Genomic DNA, 24524 nt, shown 5'->3' on the forward strand with positions numbered 1-24524 from the left:
CCCCCCTGTCCCACCCCTCGCCGTAATCTAACGCCATTGTTCTCCATGGTACATTGAGGCGTGCATGAATAAAATTGGGTCAAGTAGCAATTAACCTCCTCGATGACAGGGGTGACTGTACTCATGACCAAGCCGATGCACCAAACTGAAGGAGATGAAGTCTTGACGAGTCTGGTATAAGAGGGGTTCGTCAGGGGACGAATGATGACGCGGGAATTTCCAGTAATGGTTGAATAAAAAGAAAAAAAAAATGAGAGTGAGAGTGTCAGCATGCGGAGACAGATGCATACACTTGTGAAAATAATTACAAAGAAACATACGTCGTGTGTCGGTTGGTGGAATGAAAATTTTCCACGTGGTAAAATGGAGACTTGTGATTAAAACGCTTTTTTTTTCCATTATATACACTTTTTTTTTATTATACTGCATGATAGCTGTCTAACGGGCGAGGAATCCAGAGATGTGGTACTCTGGAAAACTGGAATGGATGTATTCACGTCGGTAGTGCCTGAGTAATATTTTTTCGAATATTCGGTATTTTGGGTGAAAGGGGTAACAATGGGGCACTCTCCTTTGGGTGATAGGGTGAGTGAGTTTTTCGAGGGAATTAAGGCTGGATCTCGTAGGCAAAAGCCAGTGACCACTGGAGAAGCACGAACGGGGACGTGGAAACAATGAGACCCTTGACTCTCCGAATGGAGAATCTTTCACTGGTTTTCATGTACAATAGCGTCACGTACGAGCCTTACCAGCATCCATAAAAGACCGTTTGTTGTTCTCTACCTTGAACACACCCTCGGAAGTCCCTGACCACAAGGTGCAATGGGAGTAACACGAGAGTTCATGATCAACGGTTGTTTGGCTCTTTGGCGCCGTTTGTTCATAACAAATGGAAATTTAATATTCATTCGATACGAGGTAGATGAGATTAACTCGTGTCAATTCCATTCGTTATTCGAGATGACAGACAAGACAGATTATTCAATGCTCGTTGGTTACTCTTGATTGTGTTAACTGAGGAAAAAACCATTTATTATTCTCGGGAAGAGTCACTTTTCTGTTGGATTTTATGTAAATGATGATTGATTAGCATGAGAACATAGAAATGACTGTTTCATTCACTCCGAGGTTATTCTGTTAAAGTCAGGGAAAAAGTAGTCGGAATACAAAGTAATTGTGCAGTGCCAAGGCAGATGTAAACAGCTCCTTGTTGAGAGGAGATTCTGATTATTTATTGAGAGCTCAATGTTTCAAATTGGTTTCATTGCCTTTTAAATTGTCTGGACGGTTGGAGAAAAGATATTCTAATGCTGGAATGATGTAATGAATATTTTGTATCCCGGAATCTCTTTCGAATACTGAGATTTTTTGTCGCATTCCTAATGATTCTTTTTTTTTCTCCCCAAAATGGTTTTCGCGACGAACAGAATAACCCGAAACTTTCCAATCCAATTGTTTTCCATAAAGATTGACATGCAAAACTCCATCACTCGCTCTATTACAGTCGTCCTCATCCGGAACTGCCGTCAAAAAATATTACCACAGAAATGGCTGTCGATAATCTCAAAAAGAAACAAAAGGGTAACGGTACATCGCCGTCATAAGCAGAAGACATGCAATGTTACTCTGCCCATTGCATTCACATGGATGGAGTTCACTGAGTCAGTGTGTGTCGTTCAACTTTCAAGTTTCAATCAAGATTGATTGCACCAGATGAATTGGAATTTGCATCGTCAAATACCATCGCCACACCCCAAAATTTTCCCTTTATCTGCAGATAAAATCGCGAGAAGCGGTAAAATATTCCGAATTCATTCGACATTTTCCGGATTTTCGTTGAGAGACCAAAGGTTTTTAACGATCCCTCCTCATCTTTTTTATAATTCTCCACCTCGTATTTCTAGTAATCGGCGAAACTCATCGCTCCTCAATTCCTTGTGTCACAATCTCTCTCATCTTCCGTCGATTCGACGTCGAGTTGATGCTCGATTCAAATTCGTTAGTCGATATTCCATTCCCAGTAGTAAAGCATGTTCTTCATCCCTCTTGATGCCAAGCGTAGCGCAGCTAAGCAGGTTAAGCCCCGGAAAGCTGAGGCGTTGAGAAATTTCCATGACTCAATGAATTCGCCAAAAAAAAAAACGTGAAAAAAAAAACAGCCGCCACCGGGGTTATCACCACAGCCCACATTTTCTCTTCATCATATGCAAACTAAAATTGGAATTCCATTTGTACGAAGGAATACACAACACCGCAAACTGTGTCGCAAATGTCAGACAAGTTTCCTGAACTCTCCAGTTGAAATAAACAAAACGTTGGGACCCAATTTCTTGACGTTTATCAATAGTTAAACGTCCCCACGACAGTGCATAATAGATATTCATCTGAATGCTCTGATGGAGTAAAATCCAACAATACGATATGATGCACGTTTGCTGGGGTCTGGCCTCGATATTTCATTGTTTCAGTGCTTTCAGTGTTGCTCATGTATCCGTTGAAAACCTCGAGTTTAGAACATGCCGACGTTATGCCGCTGTTTCAACTCACTCAGCCATTTGATGGTACAAAGTCATTTGTGAGCACCAGTGCTGTAACCGTTCTGACGCCCCACCACCCACCCGTCGGCATTATACATCTCAAACGTCTGTAATGCTGCATCGTCGGCTACTCCGAGGGATCAATGGACCCGCGTTGACAATACACCCATCGTCTACTCAGTTTGCAACAGTACTTGTCAGGAGTTGCCTTACAAAATCGATTTCTCGTTCAACGACTTGGATGCATCCTCCTGATACGCCTGAAACAACCATCCCGTGCATTATGGAGGACTTTTATTGTCCACGAGATATGATAGTTCGTTGTCTTTCCCATCAGCCTGTAAAATTACAGCAAACTACCAGTTTTGGATTATACCATTACAGACTTTATGATCTCCTTGATGGAGTTGGTACAATGAACGACACTCTATCAATCACCAAGTTATTTTCGATGACTAACAAGCAATTACCACCAGGTGAACGAAATTATCGTCGTGTCTCGTGCTATTGGCACATTTTATATTATTAAACTATGGGGCTGGTGCTGCTTGTCATGTGCCACCAGGAGCATCGTACCCGTTCCTCTCAGCATCTGTACCATACAGAGTTGTGAAGTTGTCAAAGACATTGGGCGCTTATTGAAAATACGCTACGGTTTGGGTTTGTACCAATCAGTGTCAATGGGGTAACAGTGTTAAATTGTCGTATGGCAGAATCAATAGTCGGGGATATTTGTCAGTTACTAGTGTACATGTGACGTTATGTGCTCCATAATCGGGCGTTTACTGCTGGGCTCTTGACACACTGAGTGATCAAACATAGCTTAATGTTTGTAGTACCATTCACCATCTCTCTCTGACAAATCTGTCTAACCGGGGGGAATCCAATGATGCGTCCTGATTGTTCCTAATATACCGGATAACTGAGATTTGATACAATAATATGGATGAGTTCCGTTGGTGGTGAGGGTGGGGGATGATTGTTCAAGCAGAAATATCCATCAGCGACAGGATACACGTCAGTTTTGCTCTCTCGGTTTGATGTTCAGACTGGCCAAAGCCACCTTCCAACTTTGCTCTTAGCCTACACCAAAGAAGATTACCTCCAGTGCACATTTACCCGGAATTTGATGGAAGTTTTGAGTTTATGTTTGGGGGTCCGGGGCTTCAGTCAGAAGTCCTCCCGTCTTTTTTTTTAAGTGATTATGGAGAAGTTTTGGGAGGTAATTGGATTATCGTGGTTATTCGGTTGACAGTCAACAGCTGGGGCTTCCAGGGGTTCTCGCGTCTCGAGTGTATTTGTTTAATCGTTTTTAACGAGCACGGCATAATCATCAGCAACTTGATAATTGAATGAGGGATACTAACATTGGAGTTTACCTTAAATATCAAATCTCTGGGAACGAAAAAATGTGGAAAATGGAAAGCAACAAATTTGTTCTTCAATCGTTCCTCATGAGGGAATTAATGAGCCGATGGAATCGCAAATATACGGAGGCGACGACTTGCTCGCGAATAAGAAGTGAATCCCACAGACGCATAAATATTCATTACCCCCCAAACGTATGTCCAATCACGACTACGAGAGCTCGTTCTCATTGGAAAATGGTCGTCTATTTTCCGGCTGGTGTGGAGTGAAAATAAGGGTGGGCAAGGGGGAAAAATACAGATGGGAGATTGTACCATGTGAACGCTCGTAAATTGGTACGTTTAATTAAAGCCTTGGTTCGAATAGAGACGAGGACAGGGGATAGGAGAGCATGGACATCGCAAAATGTCAATATCAAAATCGGATTCTCTGTTAGGGGGGGAAAAGCCCAGTGCTGGGGTTGTTCCCCCTGCATGTGTAGAAAATTGCACATTAGTCTGTGTGACCGCATCCCCACCTTCGTTATCCTGCGGATATGATAGAGGGAAAACAGTCGCGATAAACTCAATTTTCGTACATGATTGGAGAATAGGGCTCACGTGTGATGGATTTGTCGGACGAATTGGTTCTGTTAACTTTGAATCATATCACAAATGTATCATTGTTGAGGGTGATTTCGCTGTAATGATACTGCATTATTTTTATACTGTCATTTATGCGGGACGTACATTTATGCTGGCGTAATGGAGGGAGGAGTAATACGGTGGTTTTTTCTTTGCCAACTATTTTTTCATCTGAAAATTCCGCGATTTCCGGGTGATTCTGACATTTATATAGAAATTTATTTTTCAATTCACTCAGAGTTTGGAGGAATTTAAAATTTATGGATACTTCCACAAGGCTCATTGAACATTTTTAGAAATGGTTTGAGGAAAAAATTTGTGAAATTTTGTGGAAATGCTGAGATTTTCCGAGAATACAGATAACGTGGCGTAAGTAATTCAGATGAGAATTGCATTTTGCGTGGGGATTAGGAAAAAAATATGTAATTTTTACTGAATAGCCCTGTGATGGGTGTGAATTTCTGGCATAATCGGATGGGAAAGATATTTGGGAGACTCATGTGTATCAAAAACTGCTTGGGTACGCAAGCATTAGCATAATCGTGGGCACTCGACGCGTATTGAAGATGCCATGATTCTTGGCAGTCTTTTCTGGCTGCGGCTAGACTTCAGCAGAATTCTGAATATCCACTTCAGCGTAATCGATAGCTGAAAAGTTGGAACTCTCTGTCGACAAAAAGACGAGAATTACTCTTGAATTATCTCCGAGATCTTGCGGATACAAACAGAAACTTGGTTGCCCCAGTTTCTTTCTAGGCAGAAGTAATTTCATTTATAAATCAATACCTCATTTGGAATATCAAACTTTTCGACTGAAACGAAAATTAAACAAATCCCAGGAGTAATTCACCAAAATTTTGTGAACAAAGGGGGGTAAATCTGTTGCAGACAGTCCCCGCGCTTACTTCAATTGAGAAATAATGAAATTTATGAGTTTGAGGCCTCAAAAGTTTCATTTCACAGAGTTTCACGGAGCTCCTGAGCCGCTGTATCAAGTGGATTTTCACCACTGAAAATCCCCCTCTATTCTCCCATCTCCATAAGACACCGGGGTACACGGGTTGAGATTAATTTTACCAGCAATCCAATTTTCTCCTTCCATTACAAATTCCTCGCGTGAACAGAAAAGTACAGGAAGGTTGTACCGTCCTGATATTCACCGCGTGTTGTCCAAGAGTCACTGGATAAAAGTTCCGAGGGTCGAGAAGTTGAAACCAAGTCAGAGGGACATTAAGGCGTATACTCGTATTTTTATTTTTCTCTCATTTCCCCCCTTTATTTCCCCTTGTTCTCCAAGTCAAGTGTTCCAAAGCCCTCCAATGAACACATGCACGCGATCCTCTTGTGGATGTATCACGCAAATTTTCACCGTGTATTTAAGAATTCCACGGAATAATTTACCATGATAAAAAATAAATAAATAAACGCTATACGAGCAATCGTATTTGGTGTGTGTTTATATCGTCAACGGGATGATTTGTACGTTGAATGAATTGGTGTACACACGGTTGCATTGGTCGGATTTGCCGTTTATTAAATATGGACCCCTGGATTATCTCCGGGCCCCTCCGGGGTGGGGGCTTTCAGGCATTGTGAATCTCGCGCGCGGAAACCGGTTAAATATTCAGCGCGCGCCCGCAGCTGCCAACTCCCCCCCTCGTCCTCGCTTATCATGTTTCTGAAAAAAAAAAAGCAATTTAAATAGTAATAAAAAAGGGGCACGTCCTCCCTTGACGTGTAATATTGTTGCGATTTTCAGTGATAGTTTGACGGGTTAAATTCAATTGTTCATTCGTCGACAATTGACTGGGGGAATTAACGTTTCAGATCCACTGCTGTTAATTTTCACTGGCCATTAATTATACAATGCTCAGTGTTATTAATTTTAAATTTTGAGGGTTTGTGCGAACTTTGGGGGTATTATTCAACAGGACTGGATTCTACTGGCTAGTCCAGCCAACATCTGACGATAAACTTTGCTTTAACCACAACGTGTGGAACATATTTTGAGGACGAAACGAAAATATAGAGGCCACTCAAGGTAACTCTCAGTGTGTTACCCTTACATTTATCACAATCATATTTATATTTCACTCGGTGGCTTCAACAGGTGTGCGTTTATCCTTTTAGCTTATATGTATGCGACAGTCATTCTTATGAGGAAGATGTTTCGGGTGCGATGGGCTGATTCGACTTGGAGCAATCCTTGTCATAAATGTTCTGTCATCGTGACTGGAGGGAGAAATGGAGAATGACTTTTATTCAACTCGAAATCACGTGAACCTGTCGTACGGAACAGGTTAATTAATCATTCCATTTTGTTACGGGACAATTGAAGACAGCGCATCTTGTCATACGACAAATTAATTACAAAGCTCATTAATTGGGGTCATGAATTATTTAGACAAGGAACTGTTCATATAATCATTTTTGTAATCCTGAGAGATGAGTTGTCTGGTGATATTACAATCCTACGATCATTGTGGGTACCACCGAATGACACGTAAATAATGGAATAATGAAGTGTTTTTTTTGTTTCTATCCGACAATGACAAACAAACAATCGAAATTGCGAGGTGCTCCACGTAAAACGAGTTGAAGGCGATGGAATCTCGCCGGTTCTCAACAATTGAATTTTCCAACGATTAACTGCTTTAATACGTCTATTCAGGATGATGACAATGGCCGACCAGTCGTCTGTCTTCAAATCCCGATCAATTATGTCCACTCCTGGATAACATTCGGAGAAAATTGCCGAGTGGGAGAAAATTGAATGAAAGAGAAAAGTTACTATCGACAGATTGAGTGATTTAATTCATTCTTCAGATTCATGGTGCAGCTGGATAATTCAGATTTTTTTTTTTTTGGCTGTACAGAGAGAGGAACTACGTGAGTAGACAGTGAGTATAAAAGTGCAGTTCTGGGCCACTCGTAATTTACCAGTGACCCAATTTGTGCTGATGATAAAAGCCTAGACGGTAAAGACTGGAGATACGAATAAAAAAAAAGCATCGCGCGAAAATTTATCAATTGGCTGTTGTTCGCGGAGGGGGTGGAGTGGGGCGGGGGATGGAGATCCAGGTGATTTTGAAATTCCAGTGCTTTTGTACATTCAAAACCATTGAAGTGGTGGGGGACAAATGGAGGGAGAGCCTTGAACGCGTGAGGACATGGCGATCGTGCACTTACTCGTTCCATGTACCACGAGTTAACGATCGCCGTAAAATATCGAAGCTCCCGTGTAACTCGTTTTCAGCCGACAGTCTCTCCCCTTCCTCTCGACAGTCCAGCTGCTGTGCTCTCTCCACCAATACCTCCACCTCCCTGATTCTCCGCTAAATCGATTTATGGTTAAACATTGGAAAGAAACGGTGGAGATGCGAGAAGAAAAGGAAAAAAAAAAGGTGAGATGAAACGAATTACCAGCCTTCGAATCTGTCTGATGCACAGCGTCTGCAACAGAATTCAATGTTTGGGAATAAAAAATTGCCAGTTGAATAAAGTCATGAGTCACTGGAAGCTTCTTTTCTTGAGAGAAAGCTCGTTGAGATGCAATTACGCGAGAAATAGGTAAAGACGATTATCGGAAATTGCTGACGGGGTTTAGGGTAGAAGTATACAATGAGAGTTGGCCAACTGGAAGAATTGCGTAATGGAAGTTCAGTAGGGTAATGCGATCGGTCAATTCGCTGGTCACACAATTGCATATCGATATTGAGAAACTAATTCACCTTAAACGGTACAAGTCTCTGTTTTATCGTGCCCCTTTTCGGGTGATTCGTTTCATTCATTAAACTCTAACGGCTGTTCGGCCGATTAATAATCCTGATGGATGTAATCGTTATTCACCGTCAGAGATTAGATGGGGAGTTAGAAAACTACTGAGATTACGCCAATTACTTAATCCTTTACGAACATAGTTGAAACAAATCACTACATTAGCCGGTGTAAAAACCAGTTAGATAACATTCCAAATGGTCGTGTCGTATTAGGTTGATAACGACATTTGAACACTATAATTTAATGTTGTTTTTCTTGGTTATGGTTTCAGGTGAAAAGCCACGAGCAGTGGATAGAAAGTCAGCGTGAAGGAGGTACTGAGGCGAACGCATGGAAAGGATGAGCTAGCAACATGTGGAGGATGCAGCGGCGTGGCTTATCCGCCTGGTCATGGATGTGGCTATGGCTGTGGTTTATGGCAGCCATACTTGGTTCAGCATCTTCCGGTGGCCATACAGCATCACCGATCAGCAGCTCCACAGCGAGCCCATCGTTGCCCCAGATTACACCTCAGGATTTTCATTTCACCAAACCCCTCTACAATGTCTCAATATCAGAGAATTCCATTGGCAAAACATACGTCATACCCGAAAATAGAATGGGAATACAACTGTCTAAAGTACTTGGGAGTGGTGATATTAAGTACAGAATAATAAGTGGTGATCGTGATAAATTTTTCAAAGCCGAGGAACGCACTGTCGGTGATTTTTGTTTTCTCCTGATAAGGACACGCACCGGTAACGTTGATGTTTTGAATCGCGAGCGTAAGGATCGTTATGTACTCGAGGTGCGTGCAACAACAAATTGGAAAGACGTTAGAAATAAACAAACACCACTTGAGACTGAGACAACAGTGGTTGTTACCGTATTGGACACTAATGACTTAAATCCACTGTTTTTTCCAACTGAGTACAAAGAAACAGTGACTGAGGATACACCACTGCACAAGAGTATAGTGAGGGTAGCAGCTGAGGATGCCGATCTAGGTAGAAATGGTGAAATATATTACAGCTTTGCGGAGGAGACTGAGCAGTTTGCTGTACACCCAGTCAGTGGGGTCATCACGCTCACCAGGCCACTGAGGTCAGATTTTATTATCATTTTACATTACCTATGAGCATGTTGGCCAAAGGGGGTCTAACCCCGTTGAATACTGGTAAATTAGCAGTACCAGTAGGAAGTGCATGTTATGTTATCCCCTTAACTCGACCATAATGCTAAATATTCAAGAATTAACATTGAAAACACGACATGATTCCCAAGTCGTTGAATTTTTATTATTCCCTGATGATGATTATTTGTTACAGGTATGCAGAGAGAGCGATTCACGAGCTAGTGGTATTTGCTGAGGACAGAGGTACCCTATTCCGTGGGGTTGGCAAGAATCGTGCTAGTACAGCGAGGGTCACAATCAGGGTGCAGCAGGTAAATCTTTATGCCCCAGAAATATATGTGAATCATCTACCGGACGTTGTTGAAAATTCGAATGCCGATGTGTATGCAATTGTTCGAGTGGTAGATCGAGATGAGGGAATACACGGTCAAATAGCGAGCTTGGATATTGTTGGGGGAGATCCAAATGGCCACTTCAGAATAAGGCCGGGACAAAGGCCAGGTGAATACAGTATCGAGATACTTCATCTGTTGGACAGAGAGACAGCGCGTCAGGGTTACAATCTGTCACTTCGGGCTATTGACAAGGGTACACCTCAGCGATTCAGTCACAAAATCGTGCCAGTTCATCTCACTGACGTTAATGACAATGCACCAGTATTCAGTCGTGAGGTGTATGACGTTAGTGTACCTGAAACAGCGCCAGTTAATACACCAGTTATCAAGCTTAAGGTCACTGACGCCGACGAGGGTAAAAATGCATTGGTATCCCTGGAAATAGTCGGTGGTAATGAGGGTGGTGAATTTTATGTTAATGCTGATACTGGTATGCTTTACACTGCTGTAACACTTGATGCTGAAACTAAAGCGTTGTATACGCTCACGGTATCGGCTGTTGATCAGGGAAATACTGGCACCAGGAAGCAATCATCTGCCAAAGTTAAGATTAATGTTATCGATGCTAATGACAACGATCCGACATTTGACGAGGGAGAAATGACGGTTGAAATGGATGAGAATAAGCCAGCTGGCACAACTGTCGTTAAAGTAACAGCAAGAGATAAGGATTCGGGGGAGAATGCCTACATATCTTATTCCATTGATAATATCGATGGTGTGCCATTTGAAATCGATCCCTTTACCGGTGTTATCAAATTAAAACAACTCATTGATTATGAAACAATGAAGCGGGATTATGTACTCGCTGTTAGAGCCAGTGATTGGGGATTACCATACAGACGACAAACGGAGATGCAGTTGCGTATCAAAATTCGGGATGTCAATGACAATCGACCGCAGTTTGAGAAGATCGATTGCTTGGTGCGTGTACCACGTTATGTACCTATTGGATCGGAAATAATAACAGTCTCGGCCATTGATCTCGATGCTGGCAATATGATTCATTATCGGTTGGAGTCATCCAACGAGGACACGTGTTTTTCTCTTGATGCTTCAAGTGGTGTACTATCGGTTATCTGTGATCTTACCGATGTCAGTGTCAATGATATTTATGTCAATGTAACAGCTACTGATGGCACACACTTTGCTGATGTCAATGTCATTCATGTTCAGTTGATCAATGCTAAAAGAAGTCCTGTCGCACAGGGAAAAATACTGGATAATGATACTGCTGCTAGATGCACCGATACTGGCGTTGCTAGACGGCTCGCTGAGGCTATTGCTAGTGCCAAGAAGAACGATCAACCCTCGCAGGATGATAATCAGTCTTTAACACCGAGGCGGTACGGTGGTAATGTCCATGCGCCTGAGTTCATCGATTTTCCCAATGAAATTAAAGTCAATGAATCTCTAAAACTCGGCACAACACTTGTGAAAATACGCGCTAAAGATCGGGATCTTGATTACAATGGTAAACTCGTTTATGGGATATCGAGCGGCGATCGAGACTCGGTTTTCGGCATTGATCAGGAAACTGGAGATATCAATGTGATTGGGTACTTGGATCGCGAGAGAGAAAGTGAATACTTTCTCAATATCAGTGTCTATGATCTCGGTAAACCACAAAAATCGGCATCACGTATGCTACCAATTACAGTGTTGGATGTAAATGACAACGCGCCCAAGTTCGAGAAGCCATTAGCGAGTTTCAAGATATCAGAAAATGCTATCAATGGTACGCAGGTATTTCGGGCTAATGCAACTGACGCTGATCTGGGTGAAAATGCACGTGTGAGTTATGCTCTCGTGACTGAAACCAAGGACTTTAAAGTTGATCCATTGAGTGGTGTACTGAGTGTTTTTGGTAAATTGGATCGTGAGAGACAGGAGATCTATGAGCTGAAGATTCGGGCCAGTGACAATGGCGGACACAGCGGGGATCTACCATCTTTATATTCCGATGCTTTGGTCCGTGTTACCGTTGATGATATCAATGATAATCCACCGAAATTTGCATTGTCCAGTTATTCAGTGAAGATTCGGGAAGATGTTCCTGTCTGGTGCGTTGTTGCGGTTGTCGAGGCAACTGATCCAGACGAGGGCTCGGGTGGTGAAATTGAGTATTTCTTGTCAGATGCCATGGATAGTGAGGGTTACTTCAAGGTCGACCGAGTATCCGGCACTGTACGAACAGCTCAACATCTGGATTTTGAGCAACGTCAGGTGCACACACTCACCATTATCGCTAAAGATCGGGGTGAGCCGTCATTGTCCAGTGAAACAATGCTCATTATCGAGGTCGTTGACGTTAATGAGAATCTTCAAGCACCGGTTTTTGAGGATTTAATCGTTTCCGCGAGTGTCTTTGAGAATCAACCTGTTGGAACATTAGTGACTACTGTGCGCGCTAAAGACGGTGACTCACCGGGACCTGATTCCAAAATTGGATACACCGTACGAGGTGGCGATGGCATCGGGCTTTTTACCATCGATGACGAAGGTGAGTGATTATTATTATTCAATGTGGAAAAATTCCACCGCGTCAATGGCTTTGATAACAGTGCGCTTATCCGGCAAATGTCTCCAGGCACTCCACCCCTTCCTTTCTTCTTCGCTTCACAGTGACGAGTGAAAGCCCTTCCGCAGCCCCTTCTCCCCCCCCTCTACCCACCCTCCTTTCACCGGGAGAAAATGCCCGTCACTCCTCTTAATGACGGCAAAGATGCATATTACAATAAAAAATTTTGCATTCCCTTTTTGCATGAAAATCCAACGTGTCAGAGCTCCGCAAATGATGCCGTCTTTGATGCAAAAATTTGAATAAACGACATATACATAAGACTCGACGGGATAGGGGATTTGTAAAAAAAAAAAAGTGATTTCAATTTTTGTGTCGCTCACTAATGGTCATCGAGGAATAATGGGCCTTCGGAGAATACACGAGCGATAAATTTTATCGGCCTGACGCCTCGATACCCCAGTCGTACATTTCGAGCGATAAAGCATGGGCTTAAAAAAAAAGGGTGGGCTGGAGGGAGGTGGGGAGTTTGAAAAACTAAAAAAATTGAGAGGGACAGATAGAGAGAATGAACGAATGGAGGTGACGCAGACCCACTAGCCCCATCGTCCACGAATCGGTCACGTCCGAGGGCTTTTCCACTCACCAATAGTTCACCGAAACGTCGGTCTATCCCACGTTTGTTAGAAATACCTAGGTATACAACACCACATTTCAAAATATATAGGTATAACCGTGAAATATTGATCTTCCGTCGTGGAAAAATAATACATTGTCAGTTAGGTATGCATATTCAAACGAGCGTAAATATTCATAAGTCACTCGTGTATTATAGGGAACATATCGGTAACAGCGACACTAGTGCATACCCCCCGAGTTGTTGTGTTTGTGTGGTAACAAACTCACCCTGACTTTTATCCCTCTTTCTCATCCTCTCCGGTCGCACCACAGCGGTATCCAATGGTCTCGCGGTCCCTACGTACCTGTTCTCGTTAATTTACTTCACTTAGCTTAATCACCAAGATCTCCCGTTAGACTCAAACCCAATGAATCATTCATGAACCGTGAAAAAGACCTGTTTAATGCCGCAAATCGTCAAGGAAATGCCGTAAGTCTTTTCTAGTTTCTTTCCGTTCGTTCTCGTTCTCTTTTCAATTTAAGTCCTCTAATTTTCTATTGAACACGGTGAATTGAGCGAATACTTGCTTGTTGCATTTTCAACAGGTCAATTCAGGTAATTAATGCACTGGTTAATTGACTCTGATGAAAATACACGACTCGATTTCTGGTGAATGGCTGACTGTGGGAATTTATCGGGGTGAATTTATCATTGAAAAATTTGTACAATCGTTCGTGGCTCCTCATTCTCCATTTACGACGTTGAATTGAAATCCGTTTGAGCCACTGGCTCTTTTGTGCAACGTGTGTCAGCATCCACAACCCCATCGCATCATATCCCTCGGGGGAGTCGTATCGGACGCCGACAATCCCCCCTGGTGATGTTACCTCCCTTACTCCCCACCACTCCCCCTCACATTGTATCCATTGAATTTCTTTCATTCTAACGTGTCTCAGAATCGTTACGTGATAGGCATTCACTATTCACGGACTAACGTCTGTATTCGGTGCGATAGGACACATTTTCCAGCGATTGAGCGGAAAATACCGCAGCCCTCAGAGGATTCATTGTTGTCAGCGGGATTTCAATATTGATAAAAGAGAGTTTTTCATTTTCGTTCAGGGGATTTAGGTGAACGCCACCGCGATAAAAATTGAAGAAAAGTTATTGTGATTCCAGACTGAATTTGGGTCAAACGACCTCCCTCGGTTCTCAATTTCCAAACTTCTACAATCGAAACCACAAAATGAACAAATTCACGTTTTTCTCAGGAAAAACATGAACAAGTATTTGATACTCTAATGGCCTTATAACCGCGAGTATACATGGAATAAGATGAAGAATTCTCGGATGAAGGAAAAAAACCACTCAATACCCATTTTAGCCGCGAACCATCGCCTTTCGAATAAATGTATGGATTCTAATGGACCGTGAATCCGTTTCGCGACTGAAAAAAAAATCATCTTACAACAATAATGTTTCCAATCAATAAAAGAAGAAACATAAAAATGAACAAAAAGTTGGTTGAGGGGGAAGGTGAACACCAGGCAATATCGCCGTGCGGAAGTAGCACTATAACAGTAGCTTCCCAATGTTGAAGGGAGGGGAATCAGAAGAACGTAAAAACGAGTATAAAAGTAAAGTGCCCTGTAATTGGCTTCTTCGTAGAAAATTCTCATTGAAAATCCATTATCATACAAGAAACTGTATTATTCAATTTTATTTCATCGCTGAGTATTGCTTTTCATAGTTTACTCGAAATGTCAGTCTGAGATTCAAGATCTTGTCGTGTTTTGACGGTTTCGCGTGAATTTCGCACAAAACAAATTGCCATACTGATATCCACGCACAACGAGAGAAGCGAATCGAAATTATCGGGTAGAAGTTTAGATTTCATGCCACCGCACTCACTATTAAACTTGAACTCCTGTCGAAGACTAAACATAAACATTATCCCACCCACTGCTGTGAACTAAGCTACGTATTCCCCTTGGGAGAACTCTCAAAAGAACGGGAGAGAAAGAAAAACGTACACTTTGTCCCTCTCACTCCGTGTACCACACCGTAAACTCAATTATTTACAGAGTTTACTCGTTGTAAATTCTCGCTTTTCTCCTGTGCCTGAGGAAGTACCAATGTGTTCTACATTGGCGTCAGGCTGATAGATAATTCATCAATTCGAGTCAACGTCTTCGGTGTCTTAGGAATTCTTGAATTTCAATATTATTCCTCTTCTATTGAAGAATTCGTACACGAATGTGATGAATTTATACAGAACAGCATCTCTCATTTTTAAACGGTTTATCCATATTTTGGGATTCCCCCAGTCTGTACCGCGTCGAGTTACCAAAATGGCGGCGCCCCACCTCGCATTTTTAAACAATCATAGAAATGATCTATCCTCCTTAAATCATCCCCAAATCGTTCCATCCTGTTCCTACAAAGTGAACAATTCTTTTAAGCCGCATTTCACGCATTACCATTCCCTCCCAGCTGAGAATTAATGAATGGTTTCGAAAGGTTTTCAAGGTTTCAATTCCCAGTGACACTTAAATTCTATACCCCGCATTTAATTCAAAACAGATAAGTGACCAACTACATTTGGCACTGACAAAAACGATATCCCAGCACTCGTGGTGCTAATCTGATTAAATACCATAGAATCCCCGATTAGAAGATGGAAAAGCGTGAAGCCTTAGCGCTGTGTTGATACAGAATCTCTTCTATCAAGCCCCTGCTCTCGGTTGCATACAAATATCTACCAACGACACACGAGCCAAATCCCCTTCATCTCAAGCCCTCATGATACAAACCCCCCAACTAAATCTCAACGGCATCGAAGATGATCGTGGTTTTGGGCGTTAAATGTACGAAACCTCTCCGCTGTAAAACAGGGGCTTGAACGTAGCAGTCAGAGCATATCTCGTGCATGCAATGCACATTGTCTTGGATTACATGTAAGCTTGTGTGTGTTGAGGGGGCCTCTCTCATTTTGTACGTGACATCACTTCCGCCGCCCGCGCTGTTCTGCCTCCATTACTGCAGAAAACCGGTATCACCTTTTAGTAAATTCCAGTCGAGTCGCGTAGGTAGTAATTTTTTATTACTCAATATCGAGGAGGTGGGGTTGGGGGGGGGGGGGATAAAAGTAAGATGTGGAGAGAGTGTTCGAGAAAAGTGGAGACGCTCGGTAATGTTTATAAAAGATGGAGGAACGACGGGAAAAAAATGGGTTTCAGACAGTTGGAAGGCTTTTGAAAGGCCGCAGGAATCGGTGGACCGTGAATTAAATACGAGCCACTCTGAGGCCTCCCTCTGTAACGTCGCCAAAGTGAGGTATCGGGACTGCTTCTCTTCCAGATAAAGCCAGATAGGGTCGATCGAGAAGGGATGTTTGGCAATCGTGCTCGTGCAAAAGTTCAATCCCAAACGATATCAGAATTGGTGTGTCTGTGTGCATCTAGAGTCGACGGATCGGAAACTCGAATGTAGGAAAACACCACTTTTATCGCTCGCGGAGAGGGTTCCTGATGGCGGCTAAAATACGGTGTGAATATTGCACGAGCTTTGGGTAAAGCTTCTTCCACGATGAATGTACTTTTATCAGGCCGGAGGTGCTTGCTCGGGAAAGAAAATCATTGGTGAATTGAATATTTCGGATAAACTCCAATAAACTCGATGAAATCATACCTTATTTTCCGCGTTATCATCTTAATCGAAAATTTTCAAACGCCCTGGTTTTTTGAACGCGATACTCTCCGGATGAAAACGGAAAGTCTTAAGAGTCGATATCTTAAGATGTTAAATTGGGATCTATTTTTATTTATCGCGATTTGAATTTATTTTTGGTATTTTTATTTTTTGTTTGTTCTTCTCACTGTCAACTCTATGTACATCATATCAATTTTAATGGGTGCGTCGTGCTTGTCGAGATGTTCACGAGTGGTGGTAGGAAAATGAGGTGGGGAGGAGAAAAATAAAGGGTCTCTAGGAGAACGGGGGAATCCGGGACATCCGTGAGTCACGGAAGTCCATAGGAGACGGAAAAAGAAGCCCTTGGGTTCCTGCGGGCCTCTCTAGAGCGACTACCCGGATCCGATATGCTATACAGGTTCGTGGAACAATCGGCGAACCGGTTTTAAATGCGTTCACTACCATCTATACAGCCACACGTGCCTCGTAGCGGTTGAAGGAAATGTGAGGGTTTAGATGGAGCTCCATCCCTTTTTTTATCATTTCTTTTTTTATCAAGCCTCTAACCCAGACGGAGGTAATGCTGTGGTAAATTCCTCGCCCTTCTTGCCGAACGCCGCAATCATTCTTCGAAGTAAGAAGATCGGCAAGTATTTCACCCTGAGCTCGGTCAATTTCTACATCTTATTTTTTTCTCTCCATCTGGAGGATTCCTGAGTTCTCTTTATTGATAAGTAGTCATTAAAACTGAACGAAAAAAAAACACACATATTATTGATTCACTCCTGAAATCGAAATTTTTGATTGCGAAATTTTTCAAAATTTCACTGGAACTGCCGCCAACTGCAAAAATATGATAAGTTTTTTTTTATAGTTGAAGACCTTTGGGATCTTAAAGTAAATTAATTTTTTTAGGCCGTGACATATGATAAATCCCTACAATGCCCCATAAATCTCAGTCATAAAATCATTTTTCAAGAGTACTTCAGAGATTTCCGTCACTTTGAAAATACGTTTGGTACAGCCTTTGCATTATACAACACTCGTGATACCTAGTAAACAGTGTTATAGAGTTGTGATGCCACTCCTGACGTTCGTTTTACCGCATGAACGCGTGAGAAATACCGGCAGTGTTCAAAAGTCGAGAGTTATATATCATCTGCAGATGATAGCATCGCATGAAAAATCATATTGAATGCGTGCACTCAGACGCAGCTAAAAGCTCAGCATATCATTCCACACTGTGTCATTTACCCCAGCTCAAACGTCTTTCTCAAATATTTATCAATAGGTTAACCATCCCTGTTGCATAACGATGCAAAATTATTGTATCGATCGGTAACATTTATCAATCGGTGATTATGGAATTTTTAAATGGGGATAAGGGAATCATTAGCGTCGTTAGTGGTTTTCGATGGACAATTGACTGGAGTTTACCTTCGGAATATCAGGCACAACTGGTCGAGCGGAAATAATCCTCACCGATAATTGTTATTCCCCAATTAACGATGAGAGGGACGCAGGTGTGCATTTACTATGACATTTTGTAAAATTCATTCAGTATCCTCGGATATCTTGTCCAACCGGTGAACTACCATCGATTACTTTCGATTCAAGTTCCTGGGATACATGTATTTCCGTGTGTAATTCCGATTATCACCCGGTCTGTATCATTGTTCTCGATAGTACTCGTACCATAAACAACGTATAAGCCCTTCCGAATATCACCATGTAATCACGTTTCATTTGGAAATGGAGATAAAACGGGTATTTTAGGTATATATTCACGGTGCTAGCGAGGATTTCCAATGGCCGGTCCAATCGCCAAGTGGAGCCACTCACAATCACTTGTAAGCGGAGTATTATCGAGTTTGATATCGAATGCTTGTCATCGCTCGCTGATATCAAGTGCACACGCTTGATAACTTTAGTAATTTTATGGGAGTATTTGGCATTGTTAAAGTTCCCCGGGACAAGTGGTTGTGTGGGGAGTTTTCGAGGGTTGAGGGGTTGAGAATGATACGATACGATCCAGAGGGGTGCCATTTTTTTCTTCTCTGTGACATTCTTTTTTTCGGGCTATTTATTGTGATCGAAAAAATTCAACTTCCTGCGGCTGTTTAGTTATTGCTTCTGAGATAGTCCATTTGATTTAAGAGGAAACATTCGTAATACAAAGTAAAAATTATTTCAGTAAATCAATTTTTCAATTTACATTCCTTCATTCTTTATCTCAATTTCCGCATTAAATTTTGTTGTTTATTTTTATCCGTGTGTGTGGAAAAAATATTCCAAATTTCTCAGGTAGTCTATTAATTTACCAGCAGTTGAATATTAATTAGTAGCACTTGGAAGTACTTTATAATCACTAGCTCGTGGAAAAACAGAGAAATCCTCCGAGGGCGGAGTGGTATATCCGTTGGAAAGTGGATAAGGGAGACGTACAAGACTGGTAAAGCCACACATCTCGGGTGCCCTAGTACCCCGAAAATTTATTGAATCAACGTGGTATATCCCGGTTGTTGTAGGGAGTGAATATCCACCACGCCCGTCTCGAATTCGTCTCCTCGTTTTAGCTCGGAGCTGGGTTGGTCCATTTCGCGGATTTCCAAGAGAGAGGGTGGAGTTGGCACAGGATAGTTACCCTCGAATTGGTATGCGAGTATCAACCAACACTCGTGAGGCAATATAACAGTACTGTATATTCAGCCAACAATGCACGTGTAGAGGACGCGTGTTAAGGTGTACTGTAGCAGAGGCGTATGTAACGATACTTCACTCTCTCGATGCTGCTAGGGCGCTCAAACGAGTTGTACAGGCGTCTCAGGGAGATGGCATTTTGCTATCTCCATCTCTATCATATTCTACAGCTAACTCTGTTGGTCAGGAACGAGCACCAGAGGCGAATGGGCTAGTGCTATTTCCCCGTTAGCGTGGTTTCGCGCTCACACTGGAAACATTACGGAAATGCTCTCGAGTTATGGCGCCGGCTCAACTCACACTGCTAAATCCCCATGGCATTGACCACCCGAGAATCCCTATTCCCAATTTGTTGTGCCTATTTATGGAAATAAGGGTGAAATCAATAATTCAACGAATGCCGGATCCGTATCCAAAAGAATGCCCTGGTCGAGCGTTAAATCGGCCCATTTGAATTTAATATTTTTGTTAGTCCTACCTCCGACACTATCGATTATCGTTTTGTGAATTAATCGATATTTAATTAAAGTCCACAAGTCGACCTGCCTCGCTTCAGTGTGGAATTCATAATTTATTCGTTTTAAATGAGTCGTTTGTTGACGTTAAATGAATAATTAATTATTTATTTAATATAAACAGAACGCTGAAGAAAAATATAAATTAATTCAAATAAAGATTCTATTGCGTACTAATAGGATATATTTTATCTCAATGGAATAGATCATTTTTCTGGATATGCTATCCGGCTCTTATTTTATACTTATTTTATCCCGGGAATTTATTCGCGAATTTTGAAACAAAGTGGTTGGTTAGTCGGCTTTGTGGTGGAGAAAATTAGTGCTTTTGGATGATTACAGAATGGCATTGTATACGTAATTCTCCTCTCGTCATCGAATAATAGGTGATTCAATCGTTTCAGCTCCGAGTTTGTTAATGGATACGGTTATTTTCGTAATTACAGGGGTCGATGGGGTTACTTCTGTTGGAAACCCAACTTGGGTAAATATTTAGCTTTCTATCGGGTAGTAGATGCTCGTCGATGGTACATGAATTATTTAACGGGAACTATTCTACACTCGTCAAATGCACGCTTTCGTTAATGCATTAGGGCCTTCGACAAATTGTTTACGAATGAATGGGTAATGCCCGCTGGTTACTCATTTTGAAATAGCAGAGACTGATAATTATTCAATAAAATATCAACTGAGGCCATAGTCACCTAATTCTAACCGACTCTCATCAATTTTCATGAGATACTCGGGTAAAAAAAAATTCTAATCGGAATATTTTTTCCAAATTTACAAAAAAATTTCTGGAAAACTTTTCAGAAAATTTTTTTTATGAAACAAAAAAAAATCGGAAAGTAAAACAATTTTAATTTTGGAAAAGGTTTTGAAAAATTTTTCAAAAAAATTTTTTTTTTTACCTGGGTAGATAAAGTTTTTATTCGCTATATTTTTTTGATTGTTGATTTTGTAATTTTTGGAATTGCAAATTGCATGGATTACACGGAATGAATATTGGGCAAAATAAATTTTTTTCGCAGTTCAACGTCGGGCTGTCTGCGACGCGAGGCTAAAAACATTTCTATCGTAGATTCCCAGCCCGAGAGAATGAAACAGAGACTATATATCCCCTGAAAACACTTTCGACAGACCAACCCAGAGTGAATTGAAGATTTTTATCGCCCCACGATCTTACGTTGAAAAAACCATCCTTTGTATTGTCTCCGGCTCCTCTATTTCTCCGATTTTTCACCTTCTCTTGTCCCCCGTTGAAGGTGAATCCACCTAGGAAGAATATTACCTCCCCCGGTGGCATCCTCGACTTTTCTCCGTCTGTGACGTACGAATCTTTTTAAGGGAAAACTTTTTTTTTACCCAGCCGCCCAGCTGGAATCCAACAATTCCACTGGGTTCCATAAATAAATTCGCATTTGGATTTATGGTGTCCGTAGAAGTTGGAGAATCTACTCAGTTCCTCTGTCAAAGTATCGACGAGTTATAGGTGGGCCCAGGAGCTTGGTACATCATACATGTAGTTAAAGTTGGGAAAACCTATTTTTCATCCAATCATTTCCGGTTCTTCATCTCTTTGATGCTGCATGACTCTTTGTAGCTCTGGGATCCTTCCATTTTCATATGTCAACAGTATTGTGACAATTTTTTTTTTCGTTATCCAGGCCCATTTCATTTTCTCACAGCATTTACACCTCAGGTCTAAACCACCAACTTTTCCGAAGAGGAAAAACTATTTCCACCTAACTGCATATGGGATTCCAACTTACCCCTTATTTCTTCCTTCTCTAACTTCACCATTACATTTTTTTTTAAATCGATGGTGATAACAGCTCCTTCTGTTTCCATCGAAAAAATAATCCGTGTGGAAATAAAAAAGGATCGGTAAAATATTGATTGCCGTCGCGCTGGAAATTTTCCGTCTTATCAGATCTTAGGAAGTTTCACGGGAAAATATTTCTTGAATACATTTTTAACTGAAAAATTCACAAGCAATACAAATTCGCGATGTTTTTATTTCAAAATCGTTAAATCGGCAATTCGCGATTCATGTGCCGATAAAACATGAAGAAAAAAAGTAAAAAGTCCAGATTTTCAAAATACTCTCTTCATTTTCATGACAATTTACATAACAATTCTTCTAGAAGATCCAGAACGAAACTATAAATGAAATTCAGTACTAAAGTGTCTGAAATATTTTTCCCAAACGCAAATTTTTTTCTCCCCTGATTCATTTTTTTCCAGCCTACTCCATCCACTCCGAATCAATCTTCAATCTCGTTGAAGGCAGAGATGAATAAAAATTACACCGAGAGGCATTAATGTTAATGAAAAGTTGCTCGGATAAGAAATTTTCCGGCCCTTTAGCTCTCAAATGGAGGAACGAGAGCGTTTTATCCGCGACTTTCTTTGGTTCCCTCTCTGCCTGTCTTCCGGCACTTGAATTCAATTATATCGGCTTGCGTACGTCAAAGAGTAAAACACCCAGTAAGGTGTGTTGAATGCTCTTACGATGGGATACGAGTCCAGTGCCTCAAGCCAAAGTGAGTATGCAAATGGACCAATGGGGAGACGACTGCTGCATTGATATGCAGGTGGGACCCATCGACGAGAGTAGACTGGAAAAGTAACTTTCATCCCTTTTTCATCTATTTTTTACACCGTAAACCAGAATCATTGTGTAAAGTTCAATGCCTACGCCCCGGAAGATTTTCCCAGTGAAAAGTTGTTACTTTCTTAATGAGTGACGAATCCAATTAGTAAAGAAGCCATTGAGCTTCTTCTATATACTCTTATTATGTGAATTTTCAGTCCTTCGTCTTTGGAAAAGTTTAATCATTGTCCAAACCGCAATAATCAGCCGTAAATGGTGGTATTCAGAGGCGTTAATGATGCTTCGATTTTCAATAGTATAAATTATCAAGGGGTGGTAAAAAACTCGATGGGGAGAAAAAAGGCTGGTCTCCATTGGTGGGCTATCACGATTTATCACGGATACGACACCGAGCGGAAAACGAATTATTCCCGAGAGGCGATGCGGGTGCACCGTCTTCTTATACTTCTGCGAATCTAGCGGATGTGAGAGAGAGTACCGGGTGTGACGGATTTTGTTTCTTTTTTTTTAGTGGAAAATAGGAGGAGGAGAAATACAAAACGAGAAGCTGTGTGTGTCGCCGATCGGATGAATTTAGAGCCAAGTTTTACTGCGGTTTATACTCTGAGTTATGACGTCGTAGATCAAGTGTTTCCAGTAGTGCATATTTTGAAATATGTGTAATCAGGGGCGGTGATTTATCGGTTTATCGATCGGTTGTGGCCGGGGGAGGGTTTGTTCTTCTCGATAAATGCGCGGATCGAAAGTTCACTTTGACTTTTCAACGAGTTCTTCAGTTTTTGACTCGGAGACATCGTCAAAGGGAAGATTGTGAAACTACACGGGAGGAATCCCCGGGGAGGACTTGGCAATGGCTCAAGTGTCATTGCAACTGCCAGCGGTACTTTAATTAAGCTTTCAAACGTTTTGCACGTGTATCGATTGATTCCGTGGCTCAAGTCGCAGGTGGCAGAAGTCAGACGGCACGGGGGGGTGTTAATTAGGACGACTGGGAAAATTAGCACACGACACCCGCGAACTTCATTAGCTTCTTCGTGCTATTCTGTTATTGTTTCGGATGAAAATTTTGTTCAAGGGCTGATTAGTCCTAATGAAAGAGTTTTAAAGAGTCATTCTGTTGGAAATTCGTTGAATTTTTTCATGGAACGCAATCCATATTTAAATTATCTAAATGATTACTCTATTTTGTTTAGTTTTATTATTTTAATTTGATTTTTGAACGAGAAAAATTATTCCTTGAAGAAACTTGAAAAATCTAAAGCTTGAAGTTGAGACTTGAAATTTATTTCTTAATGGTGAATGTATGAATTATTTATTTACAAATAATTCCAATATAAAAATATTTTTTCAAAGAATTTCCGAGTGCTGATGAGGAATTTATCTGGTAACCCTGAGAAACAAATAAAAATGCTCGAGAATTTTATGCTGAAAAGGAGTCATTCCCCTCGAATTGCCGAGCAACAATCCGTTCATCCATAACGGCTATTGAAAATAGGTATTCTGCGTGCACCTCGCGAGGTCCATAGCAGAAAATTCTCCTGACATTCTCCAGCGAGTTCTCACCCACCGAGTAGGAAATTAACTGCCACCCAGTGTACCATTGTCACGTGTTGCGTTTTGATGTCTGATAAAGCATCCCTGTGCAACCCCCTGGAGACATTGCCAAGTTGCAAAACAATTCGCAGGGATGTAGATTCCCTTTCCCGCGAATTCAAATGATCGTCGAGGACGCTGATAAGTGATTCACGAGGGTAATGGCCCAACTCCTCCCGAGGGAATTTTTTTTTTTTCCCCTTCACGGTCCAGAGGGTATCCAGAAGGCTGGAGGATAACTCGTTGGACTTCGGGCCACGTACCACCGGTATCGCGATTCACCTGGCACGAAACTCCCTATCTATTCCCTGATTTTTTTATTTTTTCGTTTATTTCTCGCTCCACATACCCGCGAAATGTAACAAAATATGAGTAAAGGTTTATGAGTAGATTCGGATTGTTATGTAAACTATTGTTTCTCTTTTTTTTTGTCCGGTTTGCTTTGTTGT

General features: G+C 41.5%; 1 protein-coding gene across 5 annotated transcripts in view; it reads left to right on the forward strand.

The window, feature by feature from the left end:
* The window catches only part of kug (kugelei), a 178158-nt gene that overhangs the window by 54676 nt on the left and 98958 nt on the right, over nucleotides 1-24524 (forward strand). For all 5 annotated transcript variants that reach the window (XM_011299469.1, XM_011299497.1, XM_011299479.1 and 2 more), the window contains exons 2-3: nucleotides 8580-9391; nucleotides 9616-12320. In XM_011299469.1, coding sequence (XP_011297771.1) covers nucleotides 8661-9391; nucleotides 9616-12320 — 3436 coding nt within the window. In that variant the 5' untranslated portion in view covers nucleotides 8580-8660. The remainder of the gene's footprint in view (nucleotides 1-8579; nucleotides 9392-9615; nucleotides 12321-24524) is intronic.

Source organism: Fopius arisanus, unplaced genomic scaffold (assembly GCF_000806365.1).
Source record: "Fopius arisanus strain USDA-PBARC FA_bdor unplaced genomic scaffold, ASM80636v1 scaffold00001, whole genome shotgun sequence".
NCBI lineage: Eukaryota > Metazoa > Arthropoda > Insecta > Hymenoptera > Braconidae > Fopius > Fopius arisanus.